General features: G+C 43.9%; 1 protein-coding gene across 1 annotated transcript in view; it reads right to left on the reverse strand.

The window, feature by feature from the left end:
• Nucleotides 1–14,430, reverse strand: part of cyp4t8 (cytochrome P450, family 4, subfamily T, polypeptide 8) — a 70,757-nt gene that overhangs the window by 4,457 nt on the left and 51,870 nt on the right. The window contains exons 8-10 of the mRNA XM_067990323.1: nt 7,412–7,602; nt 3,943–4,076; nt 765–829 (exon numbers count right to left, since the gene is read on the reverse strand). Coding sequence (XP_067846424.1) covers nt 765–829; nt 3,943–4,076; nt 7,412–7,602 — 390 coding nt within the window. The remainder of the gene's footprint in view (nt 1–764; nt 830–3,942; nt 4,077–7,411; nt 7,603–14,430) is intronic.

Consider the following 14,430-nt stretch of genomic DNA (forward strand, 5'->3'; position numbering starts at 1 on the left):
ACCAGGGTCAAGAGAGGGCTGATGCTGGAGGCCAGAAGAGGATGGCGGTGTAGGGTGGTGGGGAGGAGGAATGTAGGGTTAAAGGGGGGGAGGTGGTAACCAGGGAAGTAGAAAAGAGTGAGAGACTGGAGACTGGAGGGTGGAGGGAGAAGGTAAGGTTCCAGAGAGAGTTAGAGGTAAAGGGGGTGGGTTGGGGGTATAATTTCAAGGCCACCAGAGGGAGGAAGTGGTCTCACCTAACATTCCATGTTAGGCAAAAGGCCCATGGAAGCACATCTACTGAATCAAGTAAAAACTGCAAGTCCACTTTAATATGCAATACATTTTTTATTTGCTTTCTTCTTTGTACAGCTCTTTGCCTTCCAATATAGTGTTGGCTATTAAGGTGTTTAAGCAGCACCATCCATTATCCTATGGTTTTTAAAATAATGCATTTATGATATACATATTCCTAATACAGTTGGTTACACATTCTGGGCATACCATGTTTTATGTGTGATATATACCCTAAATATGTAATAGTATAATAAATGAATCCAATAAAATATAAATACATCCAAGAGGTATTTTTAAAGTTACATCTATATTTAAGTTTTAAACTCTACTTGCTATGAGTTAGCAATGATATTGTAGGTTACTTCAATGGAAAAGCATCCAGTGGTACTTGTATAGAGGTAGTGGCACAATGTACAAAAGCAAGGAGTGCATATTGTTAAGGTAATGGTGTGAACACTTCATATTCTAGTAATGGAAGAGGAAGTTACCTCTGGATTATCCCAAATCATCGAATTCCTGTGAATGCAGTAGATACTTACACCGACCAGACAACCTGTGAAAATACAACTGAACATTAACAACAGTTGCACAAGCATGTAGGGATGTACTGCTTCCTTCTGTTTTTAAGGTCTCCTATACTGTGCATCATTTTCCTGCCTTTCATGTATGCTCAAAATAACATCCTCCTGACTTCTGCTGCCTATGTTTGGTAAACAGGATCAGCAATGCAGGCAGAGACCAAAATGGAGTTGGGGGGTCGTAATTATGTCATTTGACCCCAATATGCACGCATTCATGAGGTTTCTGCCTGTTTCAGGTGGGAGATCTGACTGCCTAAATCAAGGTCTGTCCAAAAATCAGAACAGGCAGACAACAAGCGGTCGGTCCGATGAATTTGGTCCCGTTACTACGCCTACAGCCCCCACCCGCCCCCATTTTTAAAGTGCTAACAGGGTGGGAAACACAAGAAAATTACTCCCCTTCTGTCTTAATTTCAAGAATACTTAAAAAGTACAGGAAGATTTTTGTGTAAAAAATATTTTTAGGGTTGAATATCACAGTGGATTCGATGTTGGTCATTCACCTCGGCAACCTGGGCACAAGTTCAGCCCAAACTGATGTCTATGCGAGACCTACATAGAATCTGTTTGGCCAGTCATTCCAGTTCCAGTGGCATGAGCCCAATGCATAAAACTGCCTCTAATTCAGCATTAAACTGGCAATCTCACTTTGACAGGAATGGAAAAAATGTCACAATGGTAGAGTAGAGCATGCTGTTCTGAAGTGGAGCTAAGGTACATGCTGGGGCAGACTAGTAGAAGCTTTACTCTGCATTTAACCATGCTCAATGCGACTTGGCAATGCTGGACAATGGGGGGCTAATTGTTGGCCCAAATGTTGGAAATGGGGCAATATCGGAGTTAAAATTGCTGTGCACTTAACACTCCGTTACTGCTCCGCTGCCATATTTACTGGGGCCTTCTGTTACATGGTCCAGGCAGTAGCCTTATTGATGCATGCAAATTGAGGCCCTACGATGTACCAGCCTCAAAAAGGCTTGGGCCTACCGCTGCCAGGAGCGGACGGGCATTCCGCCCTCTGCCCACTTGTTCCAAACCTACTGTTAAAATCTACTTGCAGGTTTCTGAAATGGAAAGAACTACAATCCATCTCCTTGATAAACACAGAGCGATGGTTAATTCTGCAGTTGAGAACATAATAAAGCAAGGAATGAAATTCAGTCCACAACAGGCCAAGTTTTTATAAAACACTGGTTTGGCCACAACTGGAGTATCATGTCCAGTTCTGGGCACCGTACTTTAGGAAAGATATGAAGGCCTTAGAAAGGGTGCAGAAGAGATTTACTAGAATGATTCCAGGGATGAGGGACTTTAGTTTCTTGGATAGACTGGAGAAGCTGGGGTTGTTCTCCTTAGAACAGAGAAGGTTGAGAGGAGATTTGATAGAGGTATTCAAAATCATGAATGGTCTAGACAGAGTAGATAGAGAGAAACCGTTCCCATTGGTGGAAGGGTCAAGAACCAGAGGACATAGATTTAAGGTGATTGGCAAAAGAACCAAAGGCGACATGAGGAAAAACTTCTTTATACAGCGAGTGGTTAGGATCTGGAATGCACTGCCTGAGGGGGTGGTGGAGGCAGATTCAATCATGGCTTTCAAAAGGGAACTGGATAAGTACTTGAAAGGAAAAAATTTGCAGGGCTACGGGGATAGGGCGGGGGAATAGGACTAGCTGGATTGCTCTTGCATAGGGCCGGCACGGACTCGTTGGGCCGAATGGCCTCCTTCCGTGCTGCAACCTTTCTATGATTCTACAATTTCTACTATCATGTACTCTGTCCACCTTGGGGAATAGAATACATGATGGTACAAATTGATCAATTTCTTCAGGGAGCTGAATAATCACAGGTTAAACTGTCAAAATGATTAAACCCTGTAAAATTTCTCCATACGCACAAAGGTAGCTGAGGGCATCAAATAAACATCATGATCTACATTTTTCAAACTTGCTTTCCATAGACGATCATCGCAGCCCTTGATGGACAATCTATCCCAATGGTTATCCTTATAACAACTCTAGTTTTAAAAGAATGAATTGATATAGCATTGACTGTTTGGCAGGACTATATTCCATACTTGTCTGTGTGAGCAAAAGTTTCCAGTCTCGCTTGAAGTTTACTAATTTTGTATTTACAAAGGGTAGTGGAAATCTGGAATTCTATTCCCATAAAAGCTATTGAGGCTAGGTCAATTGAAAATTTCAAAACTGAGATTGATAAGATTTTTGTTAGATTAGGATATTTAAAAGTTATGGAACCAAGGTGGGTAGATGGAGGTAAGATACAAATTAGCCATGATCTAATTGAATGGCAACAGGCTCGAGGGGCTGAATGGCCTACTCCTGTTCCTATGTTTCTATTTGTGTCCTCTCGTTTATTACAATCACATTTAGCATCCAATTTACACAAAGAAGAGGATATCTAAAAAAAAACATGGATAACTTACAGCTGCAGTTATCTAGCCAGAAAAAAATGATCAGCTCTTTGTTTTCAAACCCAGCAGAAGCATAACCACAGAAAGAAAAGAGCTCTTCAGCACTCAACAATCTGTTCTTCAGTGAGCCTTACTCGACAATGCAGTGAAAATTATAATATTGTTAAGCATATAAACAGTTCTTGAATCCAGCATTTTGTTCCATCAAATGAAGTCACTATCCTAACTGATTTACACCCTGTAATGTGATGGTTAACAGAAGTTACAGAAGTAGAGGAGGGAAAAGCAAGAGACACACAAATGAGGCAGTGGCAGTAGTGCCAGGTGTGCAATATTTCAGAGAATTGGCAATGATAAGATATAAAACCCACCAGCACGGTTAAACTCAAAACTTTCACCTCCTGTTTTTAAAGGGGCATTGTCATTCTTAAGCTTAGCTCATAGGGCTTTGATTTTGAATGGATAAATGACTATTACTTTGCTGGCACATGACATCATTATATGTCATGCTCATCATGATGCTGCATCCATTGTACTCTCTTTGGAAAAAGGCAGTTGCTTAAAAGTAGATTCATAGATATTAGTACAGACTCAGAAGCTCAGTGTTTAATAAGAATTCTCTAATATCATAAATGTACTTAAAAATGAAACCTTCAGGTAATTTCCTCCCATCAAAGAATGTGAGTGGTTTGGTCAGCCTCCTGGATATTCCTGGGACAGGGGGGCAAAGTCGCAGAGACTCCTTTATGCACATTGTAGTGTAAGGCATCTTACTGAGTAATTCCCTGCAAAGGAACAAAAGGATGTGACTTAGTAAGACAAGGGTGAATTTATGTGCATAAAACAGAAGAGTAATGGGGTACAAATTCATTGGCACCCGATGTGGCTGAACATGAGCCCGAACCGGGAAGCCTGATGCCGGCCCATATTGGGCCTCAGGCCTCATTAATATTAATTGGGCGAGCTGCCGGTGCCTGTGGTAACTCGTCCATTTGAAGAAATAAAGTTCAAGCCGCTTATGATCAATATACTGTGGATTGGGGGAGTACTCCCACTCCTTCTAGTTCGACAGCAATGATTTATTGGGAGGGGTTTTTTGATGGCAGTTGCCCAGTTACCATTTAAGAATCTCAAGCGGAGCAAGTCCACTTCTTGTTCCACACTGATATCGAATTTCGGTGAGGGGGCCTAAAACAGGCATTGGCCTCTCATTTACACACTTTAGTAATACCTCGACCATGCCAGTAAATACTTCAGCTTATTAAAGTCTTAAATAAAACTGGCACATTCTGAAAGAAGCTACAGCCCTGATTTTAACCTGGAGTGGGAACAGGATGGTGGGTCATGAGGCTAGCGCCAGCCCCCCACCCACCTCGGCAGCGGAGGCGTGGCCAATTTTAACTCCTGAGCTTCATCTGCATGTCGCCAATCAGCCCGCCCAAAATGGGAAGCGGCAACTGTCCGATGGGCGGGAGCGGAATTTCGGATGACAGGGGGCTGCTCGCTGACACTCAGGTAAGTTAAGGGGAAGGGTTTTCGGGAGGATCTAGCAGGAGGGAAGGAGGGTAGGGGGGAACCCAGAGCAAGGAAGCCTGAAGAACTTTTGGTCTCCTCTGGTTCCAGATCTCCTTCCCCCTGTCTTCATCTGGCAGGAATGCTGCAATGATTTCCTCACACAGGCTACAGGTAAAATTGCAGTAGGCGCCTGACGACATCATCAGATCCTGATCCGTAAATTTAAAGGACCCCGCTGGCTTCAGCGGGTGTCCTGCTGCTTGCTCAGAAGAGCAGATTTAAATTGATGATGGCAGGATCTGTGTGATACATCAGCAGGTATGTGTCGCGGACAATTTTAACTGCCCAACCATCTGGTTCCTGTTGGGCGAGTAAAGGTAAAATTGCCCCTTACACGTAGTTTCTATTGAATTTCAATCTCATTGCTGCAATGTTAGCTTTTTGGTGCCAGTGATTTTCTGTAGTATTGTTCAGGTGAAGTTTGTAAGATACTCTTTTCACATAAGGCTGGCTAGTTCAGTTCTTGATATGTTTAATAACTGATTTCTTTGGGTAGAGACAGATAAGACTGAGATTGTAGCCCAGATTTTTCAACTGATTACACCTGGTGTAAAGTGGATGTAAGTGATTGGTAAATGTGGTGGAGCTCTGTGATGCTGTACTTCTGCCAATTTAATGCATCATGAGTATTTCTGGAGGGGGACACGGTGGCCACAGGCAACTCCCATGAAATAGGTGGGAGAGTCATTTCAATATGCTATCTCACTGATAGCATTTAGATATCTATGAAATTTCCTGACATTTGTGTATGCCTAACACTGAGTCATCTATACACCCACATAAAATGAGCTCAAAGGTTGCTAGAGATTGAGCTGTAAGCAGAAGGTCATTTAAAGAGCCCATTAAAAAGATTCTTTGCATAACTTTCAGTCCATTTGTTAGCCATTTTTCTTGGTTTTTTGTTTTTTTTTGCTGCTGTCACTTAGGTGTTCGGGAATCTTTGCGTCAACTGTGGCATAGCCATTTGTTCACAGCAGCTACAGTAATGCCAGAATGGGTTTCCCCATTGGAAGGAAGGATGTCAAGGCCTTAGAGAGGGTACAGAGAAGATTTACTAGAATGGTATCAGGGATGCGTGACTTCAGTTATGTGGAGAGACAAGAGAAGCTGGGTTTGTTCTCCTCAGAGCACAGAAGATTAAGGGGAGATTTGATCGGGTGTTCAAAATCATGAAGGATTTTGCTAGAATACATAAGGAGAAACTGTTTCCAGTGGCAGAGCGTTGGTAACCAGAGAACACAAATTTAAGGTAATTGGCAAACGAACCAGAGGCGACATGAGGAAATGTTTTTTTATGCAGCGAGTTGTAATGATCTGGAATGCACTGCCTGAAAGGGTGGCGGAAGCAGATTCAATAGTAACTTTCAAAAGGGAATTAGATAAATACTTGAAGAGGAAAATTTGCAGGGCTATGGGGAAACAGCAGGGGAGTGGGACTAATTGGATAGCTCTTTCAAAGAGCCGGCACAGGCATGATGGGCCGAATGGCCTCCTTCTGTGCTGTATCATTCTATGAACTGGGTCCGCCCATTTGTACACAGATTTCAATCGGGGTCTTACATCCAGCATTAGGACCCCAATTTGCATATGCAAGGCATCTAGTGCCTGTTTTAGGTACACCTAACAGCCGGCCACTTCCAATTCGGTGCACTACTGAGGGTGATTGAGCGCAGGAGATTGTGACACAAAATTGGTCTCCTCAACATTAATTTACGCCTTTAAAAGGGGTGAAACAATGTTGAATTTCTACCCCAAGTCTTTATCAGCCTCTTCTTTAGCTATTTCAACACTGAGTATGTGCATTGCCCATTTTTTATGTAGTACTTTACACTTGTCGTCTGCCATTGTTCTTCCTAGATTCTATATATTAAATACCACATCATCTTAATCTGTGGTATATCTGAGGTTTATTATCTTGTCCCTTTCTAAAACTTCACAGCATTTTCTTTTATTTCAACTCATAATAGAAAATGCACCAAAGACCTTTGAGTTGCAATATTTATTCAAAGCGAAGATCTGATACTGCAACACACAAACAGTTGAGTTCACCTCTTGGACCGATATCATATGCAAATGGACCACAAGGCCTATTCTTCATATTTAAGAATGCAATGATTATGCAATGACAACATCGTCATCTCGCGTATGTATCATGGGAAAGTAGTGCCAATAAAAACAAGTTGTAATAGCGAAAGCTGTTCAAGAATGTTTGTGCGACAGCGCAAACTGAGCTCCAGCTGCTATTATGATGTTTTTAGCAGCACAGGGCGTTCCATGTTAGCTACAACATTGCCCGAGTATCAGAGGAGCAATGGTCGTGCACCAACGGTTCACAAGGGAGGGTGTTGTGCCGCATGCTGCAAACTGACCGACAGCCAACCTCATGCACAGTCCAGTGGCTGGTTTCTGGCCAAGAAAAATTCTGCAGAATCATTCTGACTCTTCAAGTAAAGCACAATGACATTAAAGCCCATTTTCCTGATTAAGTGCAGCTGGCTCTGTACCATTTAACAACAGATAAAAGTAAGATTAGCTTAAAACTCACCATTCGATTTGTTTGTGCTCCTGCAGAAGTTCCTGGATCTCTTCTCTACACTTTTGCTGGTGTTCTGGATGTTGAGCCAGACAGTACAAGAGCCAGGAGATTCCACTTGCTGTAGTATCATGGCCTTCAAACATAAACGTGTCCACCTCTGCTCGAATTTCTTCATCCATTAATCCTTTTCCATCTTCATCCTGCAGCATAACATTAAATGACCTTTGAAAGAACCTTAGCCTTTATGTACAATTAGGATTTTTCAACAGACACAGGCATTTTTTTTAATCTGAGAAAGCCCTTAAACAGCAATTATGCTCAGGTCGTCTTCCTAACTACAATGCATACAATTGTTCATTCTGGATTGTACCCAATGAGGATGATTTTCCCCATAGTCATTTGTAGCCAGATTATAAACAGGAAGATTTCCTTCAGTGAGTAGAGAGAAATCTTTTTGACCATGTTTACAATTTCGCTAGAAATAATGAGCCAAGGAAATCTACACAAATCTGTTTACAATGTTACTATACGACGAGTGGAAATCATCTCCCTTAGTTTTTTAACAGTAGACAACATAGACTTTGAATGGCAATGCAATACAAAAAAATTCACACCTAACAACTTATTCAAATGCCATCTATTGCTATGTTACGTTGGGATCATGCTATATTGCAACCAATGACAAATAAATACTCAGCACAATGTTCAAGTCCAGTGCATGGCAATTAAGAGCTAATTTTCCAAAATTATGTTCATGCCGGAGAGCCTTGCTCACCAGAAATGCATATTGGAAATTAGAGCAAGGTTGTGCATGCTTTTCTGACTATTGAAATGAACGGTCAGAAAATTGTGTTCCTAAATTTCCGATATGTGCTCCTGAAGACTGAAGCTCCCCAACAGGAGTGCAAAGCTACAAAATTACCTCTGGAATTCATCTACTGTGTAGTGCGTTAATGTTGGCAGCTTAAGTTGGTATGGTGCTGCCCCTTAGTGCTTGCACTTCATTCCAGATGTGTGACACCTAACATCTCACTCCTTCTAAGAGATTCCCTTGCTGAAGCAGTAAGTGTTTTGGCTAGCTGCAGGGTTTCACTTACAAATTGCTGGGATCTGGTGACCCTAGAACTCCCTGGGCTGTGGACTGTGAGGGTCTTGCATGTGAGTCTGCCACATCCAGAACTATGGCGATTGAATGGTATTGCTACCTTTAAGTTACCTTCTCCAATCACTGGTACCAAAGGCATCTGGCGGGGGTGTGCCTTCTCTCCCTGAGTCTTTAGAGAAAGTTTCCCTTGGTCAGTATCACATAAATCTACAGCAAATTGGTGAGCTATCAGCAATCTTTGCCTTTCCAGTGTTTTTTTGCGTGCTTTTAATTACAGATTACAGCTGATTTAGAGGATCAATGCTGCTCTCTTCACATTGGCTACCCAACTGTGTGGAAAAGAACGCCCACACTTGTACTCACAGACTGAAAATAGTAATATTGTGGGTAAACCAGCCGGAGTAAATCTCCCAGAAACCTTTAGTAACCCACAGCTTAGCGTACCAACAATTTCTAGGCTGTAACGAACCAAACACTTTGGGCTCGATTTTCGGACATCCGAGCCAGTGGGTTCGTGGCGGGGAGCTCCGAAAATCGGGGCACTTCCGGATTCCCCAGTGATGCACTTAGATGCGCGCGCAGCCCCCGCATGCGGGACTCCCGCCTGCAATTAAAGCCAGCAGGATCCCACTTGAACCAAGTAAGTAGATAGTTCAGATCGTTTGCTTACCTGATTTGTAGGATATTTTAGGAGGGATGGGATTTTCAACTCAACTGAGACTGTTTCCCGTACTGGGGGAAACACTCCCAGTTGAAATGGACGTGTTGCAGCCACCAGCCTGTGGCAGCTGCAAAGGTGATGGGGGAGACCCTCACTCATTACAGGCGGCCACTCTGTCACTTTGGACAAAGTTTGGCCTCCACCACCCTCCTCCTAACAATAACATTCACAAACTTGCACACTTAACCCGGTGTGTAGACACATTTACCCACCTTGCGGACCCCTTCAAATGTACATCTTCTGGATGGGGGCCGCCATAGCTGCAGTCATGACCTCCTCGGAGGACGAACAGCATCACCGGCCACGCCGTCCACCTCTGACATGTGGAGCTCCACAACACTGTGCTGTGACACATGCACCTGCACAGCAGGAGGGAGGGCAACCGCAGAGAGAGATGCGTCGCAGAAGGCACTACCCTCGCCACAGGGTCCACAGACCAAGGCTCAGCTTCCTGGACCTCTCTGAGCAGCAGTGCACACGGAGGCTCAGAGTCACTCGACATGTAGTCGTGGACATCTGCAGCCTCCTTCATGCCGAGCTGCTCCCGGCTGGCCCGAGCACCATCTTCTTATCTGTCGCTGTCAAAGTCACCACTGCCCTCAACAACTTCTCCTCCGCATCCTTCCAGGGTGCAACCGGGGACATCGCCGACGTCTCTCAGTCGTCTGCACAAAAGAGCCCTGCAAATACACCTACATCCACTCTGCAGTGACACAATGGGTGGCATCAGGTGTGGGTCTTCATGGTGATCCTCAGGAAGGGGCATTATTGCACAAACCAGATAAGATTTGCAAAGACGTGGCAGTAGTGGTGACAATATAATATGTAATGTGAGTTGATCAGAAATCAAATATAAGTAAAAACCATGACAAACCCTCAAACACCCTTGTGCATCCCCTTCATGCTCACAACACGTTTGCCTTACGCTTCCTACTACACATATGTGATGCATGCCCTGTGGCTGCAGCACAGGTAGTGGCAGATTGAGTGAGGCTGATGGTGAAAGAGATGCATGAGAGGGTGAGTATGAGACGGAGCCATGAGATTGTAAGAGGATTGGGTTGAGTGGTAGTGGTGGGATGAGTACTGGTGAGGGGAGTAAGTGCAGGTAAGATGAGGATGAGCTTTGAGTGGGTGTGAGGAGTGATGTGATAGAGTAGTGTTGGCCGTGCAGAAGATGACATGGGGTGGGGGCGGTGATGTGGCAGACGGAGTGTAGGGGAATGAGTAAGTGTACTCACTTTGGCTGACCTACTTAGGTCATTGAAGCGCCTCCTGCATTGTATGCAGGTGAGTGATATGTTGGTGGTGCTGGTGACCTCCTCTGCCATCTCGAGCCAGGCCTTCGTGGTAGCAGAGGCAGGCCACTTCCTCCCGTCCGCTGGGGAGAAGATCTCTGTCCTCCTCCTCCTTACCCCATCCAGTGGGACCTGGAGTGAGGCATCATTAAACCTGGGAACAGCCTTCCCCCTGGGCTGCTCCATGCTGTAATTTTGGCTCCTTTCTGCAGCATCAGTCAGTGGAGGACTGCCCCTTTAAATAGGGCTCCTCCAGCTGACAGCCTATGATGCGGCTGCACAGTCCGCCCACTGCGCAGCTTTCCAGCGCGAAACCCGGAAGCCAAGGTAAGTGCCTTCAATTAGGCTGCAATCGCGTGCGGAGCACCCCGAATTCACTGGGCGCGTTACCCACGCACCCAGTCGACCTCCCGCTGCCAACCCGCCTCCCTCCTAAAATCGAGCCCATTGATTGAGTTCTTAAAATGATTAGCGGTATAGATAAATGTTGATAATGTGGACTATATAACTTGGATTTTAGACTTCTTTAGACACAGGTTTAAAATTAAGAGGTCTCCAGTGAGACTATAGGTGAGAAGAAACATTTATTCCTTCCCACTTGTGTGCCATCAATGTCTATAGCATTTCCAACGGACATTACCGCAACTTACCCATATGATCACTCGAAGCGCGTGTGTGACATCCCATTGTATTCATTAACGGAAAAGGATACTATTCAACAAATATCCAAATGGTCTCTGACTATCACCAAATTATTACACAAGTGAATGCATGATTTCCAGGAAATGTCCACAATGTCCATATCTTAAGGGTGTTATGGGATTCCCAATATTCCAGAGTGAAGACAAGTTGCATAGATGGGTTCCTCAGTTATTCCAGGGTAATAGAAGTTTGGTAGCTGCCTTCTTCAAAAAATGGGTTACCATACCAAGACACTGCTGCACAACTCCTTGTAACCCTGGTAAACAGCATACAATGATGCATATTTGAGAGACACAAGCCTGATCAAGCAGACATTTGATATGCTCAAGCAATGGTTTGTATGTATGGACCGCACTACAGTGCTCTATAAATTGTCTCAGAGAGAACTGGCAGAATGGCAGTGGTGTGCTACATGCTGCATAACATTGCCATTGAAAGATGCATATACTCGTTTGTGGAAGAAGAACATCAGTGTTGCACAGGAAGGAGAAGAGGTACAGGATGATAATTGAAAGCTATCAGAAGCTCAGCAACCTTTGGAGAAAAAAGCACGGTTTCACCAGGTTCTGATTGAATAGTCTTTTTTCGAGGCCTGCTTTTATATTGCATTGGATTTTTTTTTAACTGAACTTGTTTATGTGGGACTGTTTAATTTCAAAAGTTAATAATGAGGTACATTTTCCACAATGTGCATGGTTATGGCTAGAACATTACACTAAAGACTTTGCACCTGTCTGAGTAGCACATGGCCGGCTAAGGTGAATTTTTTCTGGGTTATTTATTGCGATCACCTGGTAGGTAATCCACTTGGTGCTCGCAGATTCAGGAGTAGGATATCTGGCATTGGTACAGCTAGTTAAAGGGCAGCATCAGTCCATCATAGAATCATAGAATGATACAGCACAGAAGGAGATCATTCAGCCCATTATGTCTGTGCTGGCTCTTTGAAAGAACTATCCAATTAGTCCAATTCCCCTGCTCTTTCCCCATTGACCTACAAATGTTTCCCCTTCAAGTATTTATAAAGCATTTCCAGATTAATTCTTCTTTTGTGCAATCCATTGAAATATGACTGATTCATATGTTACACTTTACTCAGGAGTGAATGATCATTGATGATTTTCTTAGCCTTATCACAGTCTGAATGATTTCCAGTATTAGACAGCATGTCAAATATTCACCCTCTGAAATGAATCTCCTCCCCCCAGCCCCCATCACTACTATTCCCATTAAGTAAGATTAGGTTCTGCCCGTGTACTGTTCTTTGAAAGATAAGGAAGCTATTATCAGTCAAAAAATTAAGCAGAGTTGTTGTTCTTTGTGTATTGATATAAGTATCTCCACATATTGATATAAGAGCAGCACCAAGAAAGAACACCCATGTTTACAGATCCAATAGTCAAGATGCTCATGCAACAAAAAGGAGAAAGGAGAGTTGCCCTGTTTAGCATTCTAGGGCTTCCTCCCATTGAGAGAGCAGTCTAAAATGCCTGGCAGGAGATTGCACAGCATGTAAGGGCAGTGGCACATATTAGGAAAAAGTTTTTGAATCAGAAGAATTAGCCAATGTAAGGCTGTCCACCAGTAACTTACACAAAGTATATGGGTGAAGTTGGCATGTCAAAAAAATGTTTCCTCATAGCTTGTTACACATTCATTGCTGTTGCATGCAAAGAAATCAGTCTTCCTTAAAAGCTACAAGGCACAAATTTGAGCTGCAACTTGTACTGAAATTCTTGGCAAACTAACACTGTGCTGCAGAAACCCCATTTTCAGGTCTTTATGTGCTCCAAGCACTACCAACGTTGCAATACTTCTTTATTTCAATACTACTCTGCTTGCAGGAGAATGTTTCACATAAGAACATAAGAGATAGGAGTAGGCCATTTGGCCCTATGAGTCTGCTCCGCCATTCAATGAGATCATGGCTGATCTGATTTTTACCTCAACTCCACTTTCCCGTCTGTTCCCCATATCCTTTGACTCCCTTGCTGATCAAAATTTTGTCTAACTCAGCCTTGAATATATTCATTGACTCCGCCTCCACCGCTCTTTGGGGCAAAGAATTCCAAAGGTTCACAACCTGAAATTTCTCCTCATCTCCGTCTTAAATGGGTGACCCCTTATTCTCAGACTATGCCCCCTAGTTCTAGATTCCCCTTTGAGGGGAAACATCCTCTCAGTATTTATCCTGTCAAGCACCCTCAGAATCTTATACATTTCAATAAAATCTCCTCTCATTCTTCTAAATTCCAGTGATTATAGGCCCAACCTGCTCAATTTTTCCTCATCAGACAACCCTTCCATACCCGGAATCAACCTAGTGAACCTTCTCTGAACCGCCTCCAATGCAAGTATATCCTTCCTTAAATAAGGGGAACAAAACTGTACGCAGTACTCTAGGTATCCTCAATGATGGCGGAGTCCAGCACGTGATTGCAAAAGACAAGGCTTAAGTGTTTGCAACCATCTTCAGCCAGAAATGCCAAGTGGATGATCCATCTCGGCCTCCTCCCGATGTCCCCACCATCATAGAAGCCAGTCTTCAGCCAACTCCATTCACTCCACATGATATCAAGAAACGGCTGAGTGCACTGGATACAGCAAAGACTTTGGGCCCCGACAGCATCCCAGCTGTAGTGCTGAAGACTTGTGCTCCAGAACTAGCCGTGCCTCTAGCCAAACTGTTCCAGTACAGCTACAACACTGGCATCTACCCGACAATGTGGAAAATTTCCCAGGTATGTCCTGTCCACAAAAAGCAGGACAAATCCAATCCGGCCAATTACCGCTCCATCAGTCTACTCTCAATCATCAGCAAAGTGATGGAAGGTGTCATCGACAGTGCTATCAAACAGCACTTACTCACCAATAACCTGCTCACCGATGCTCAGTTTGGGTTCCGCCAGGACCATTCGGCTCCAGACCTCATTACAGCCTTGGTCCAAACACAGACAAAAGAGCTAAATTCCAAAGGTGAGGTGAGAGTGACTGCCCTTGACATCAAGGCAGCATTTGAACGAGTTTGGCACCAAGGAGCCCTAGTAAAACTGAAGTCAATGGGAATCAGGGGGAAAACTCTCCATTGGCTGGAGTCATACCTAGCTCAAAGGAAGATGGTAGTGGTTGTTGGAGGCCAATCATCTCAGCCCCAGGACATTGCTGCAGGACTTCCTCAGGGCAGTGTCCAAGGCCCAACCAT

This window comes from Heptranchias perlo, chromosome 9, assembly GCF_035084215.1.
Source record: "Heptranchias perlo isolate sHepPer1 chromosome 9, sHepPer1.hap1, whole genome shotgun sequence".
Classification (NCBI taxonomy): domain Eukaryota; kingdom Metazoa; phylum Chordata; class Chondrichthyes; order Hexanchiformes; family Hexanchidae; genus Heptranchias; species Heptranchias perlo.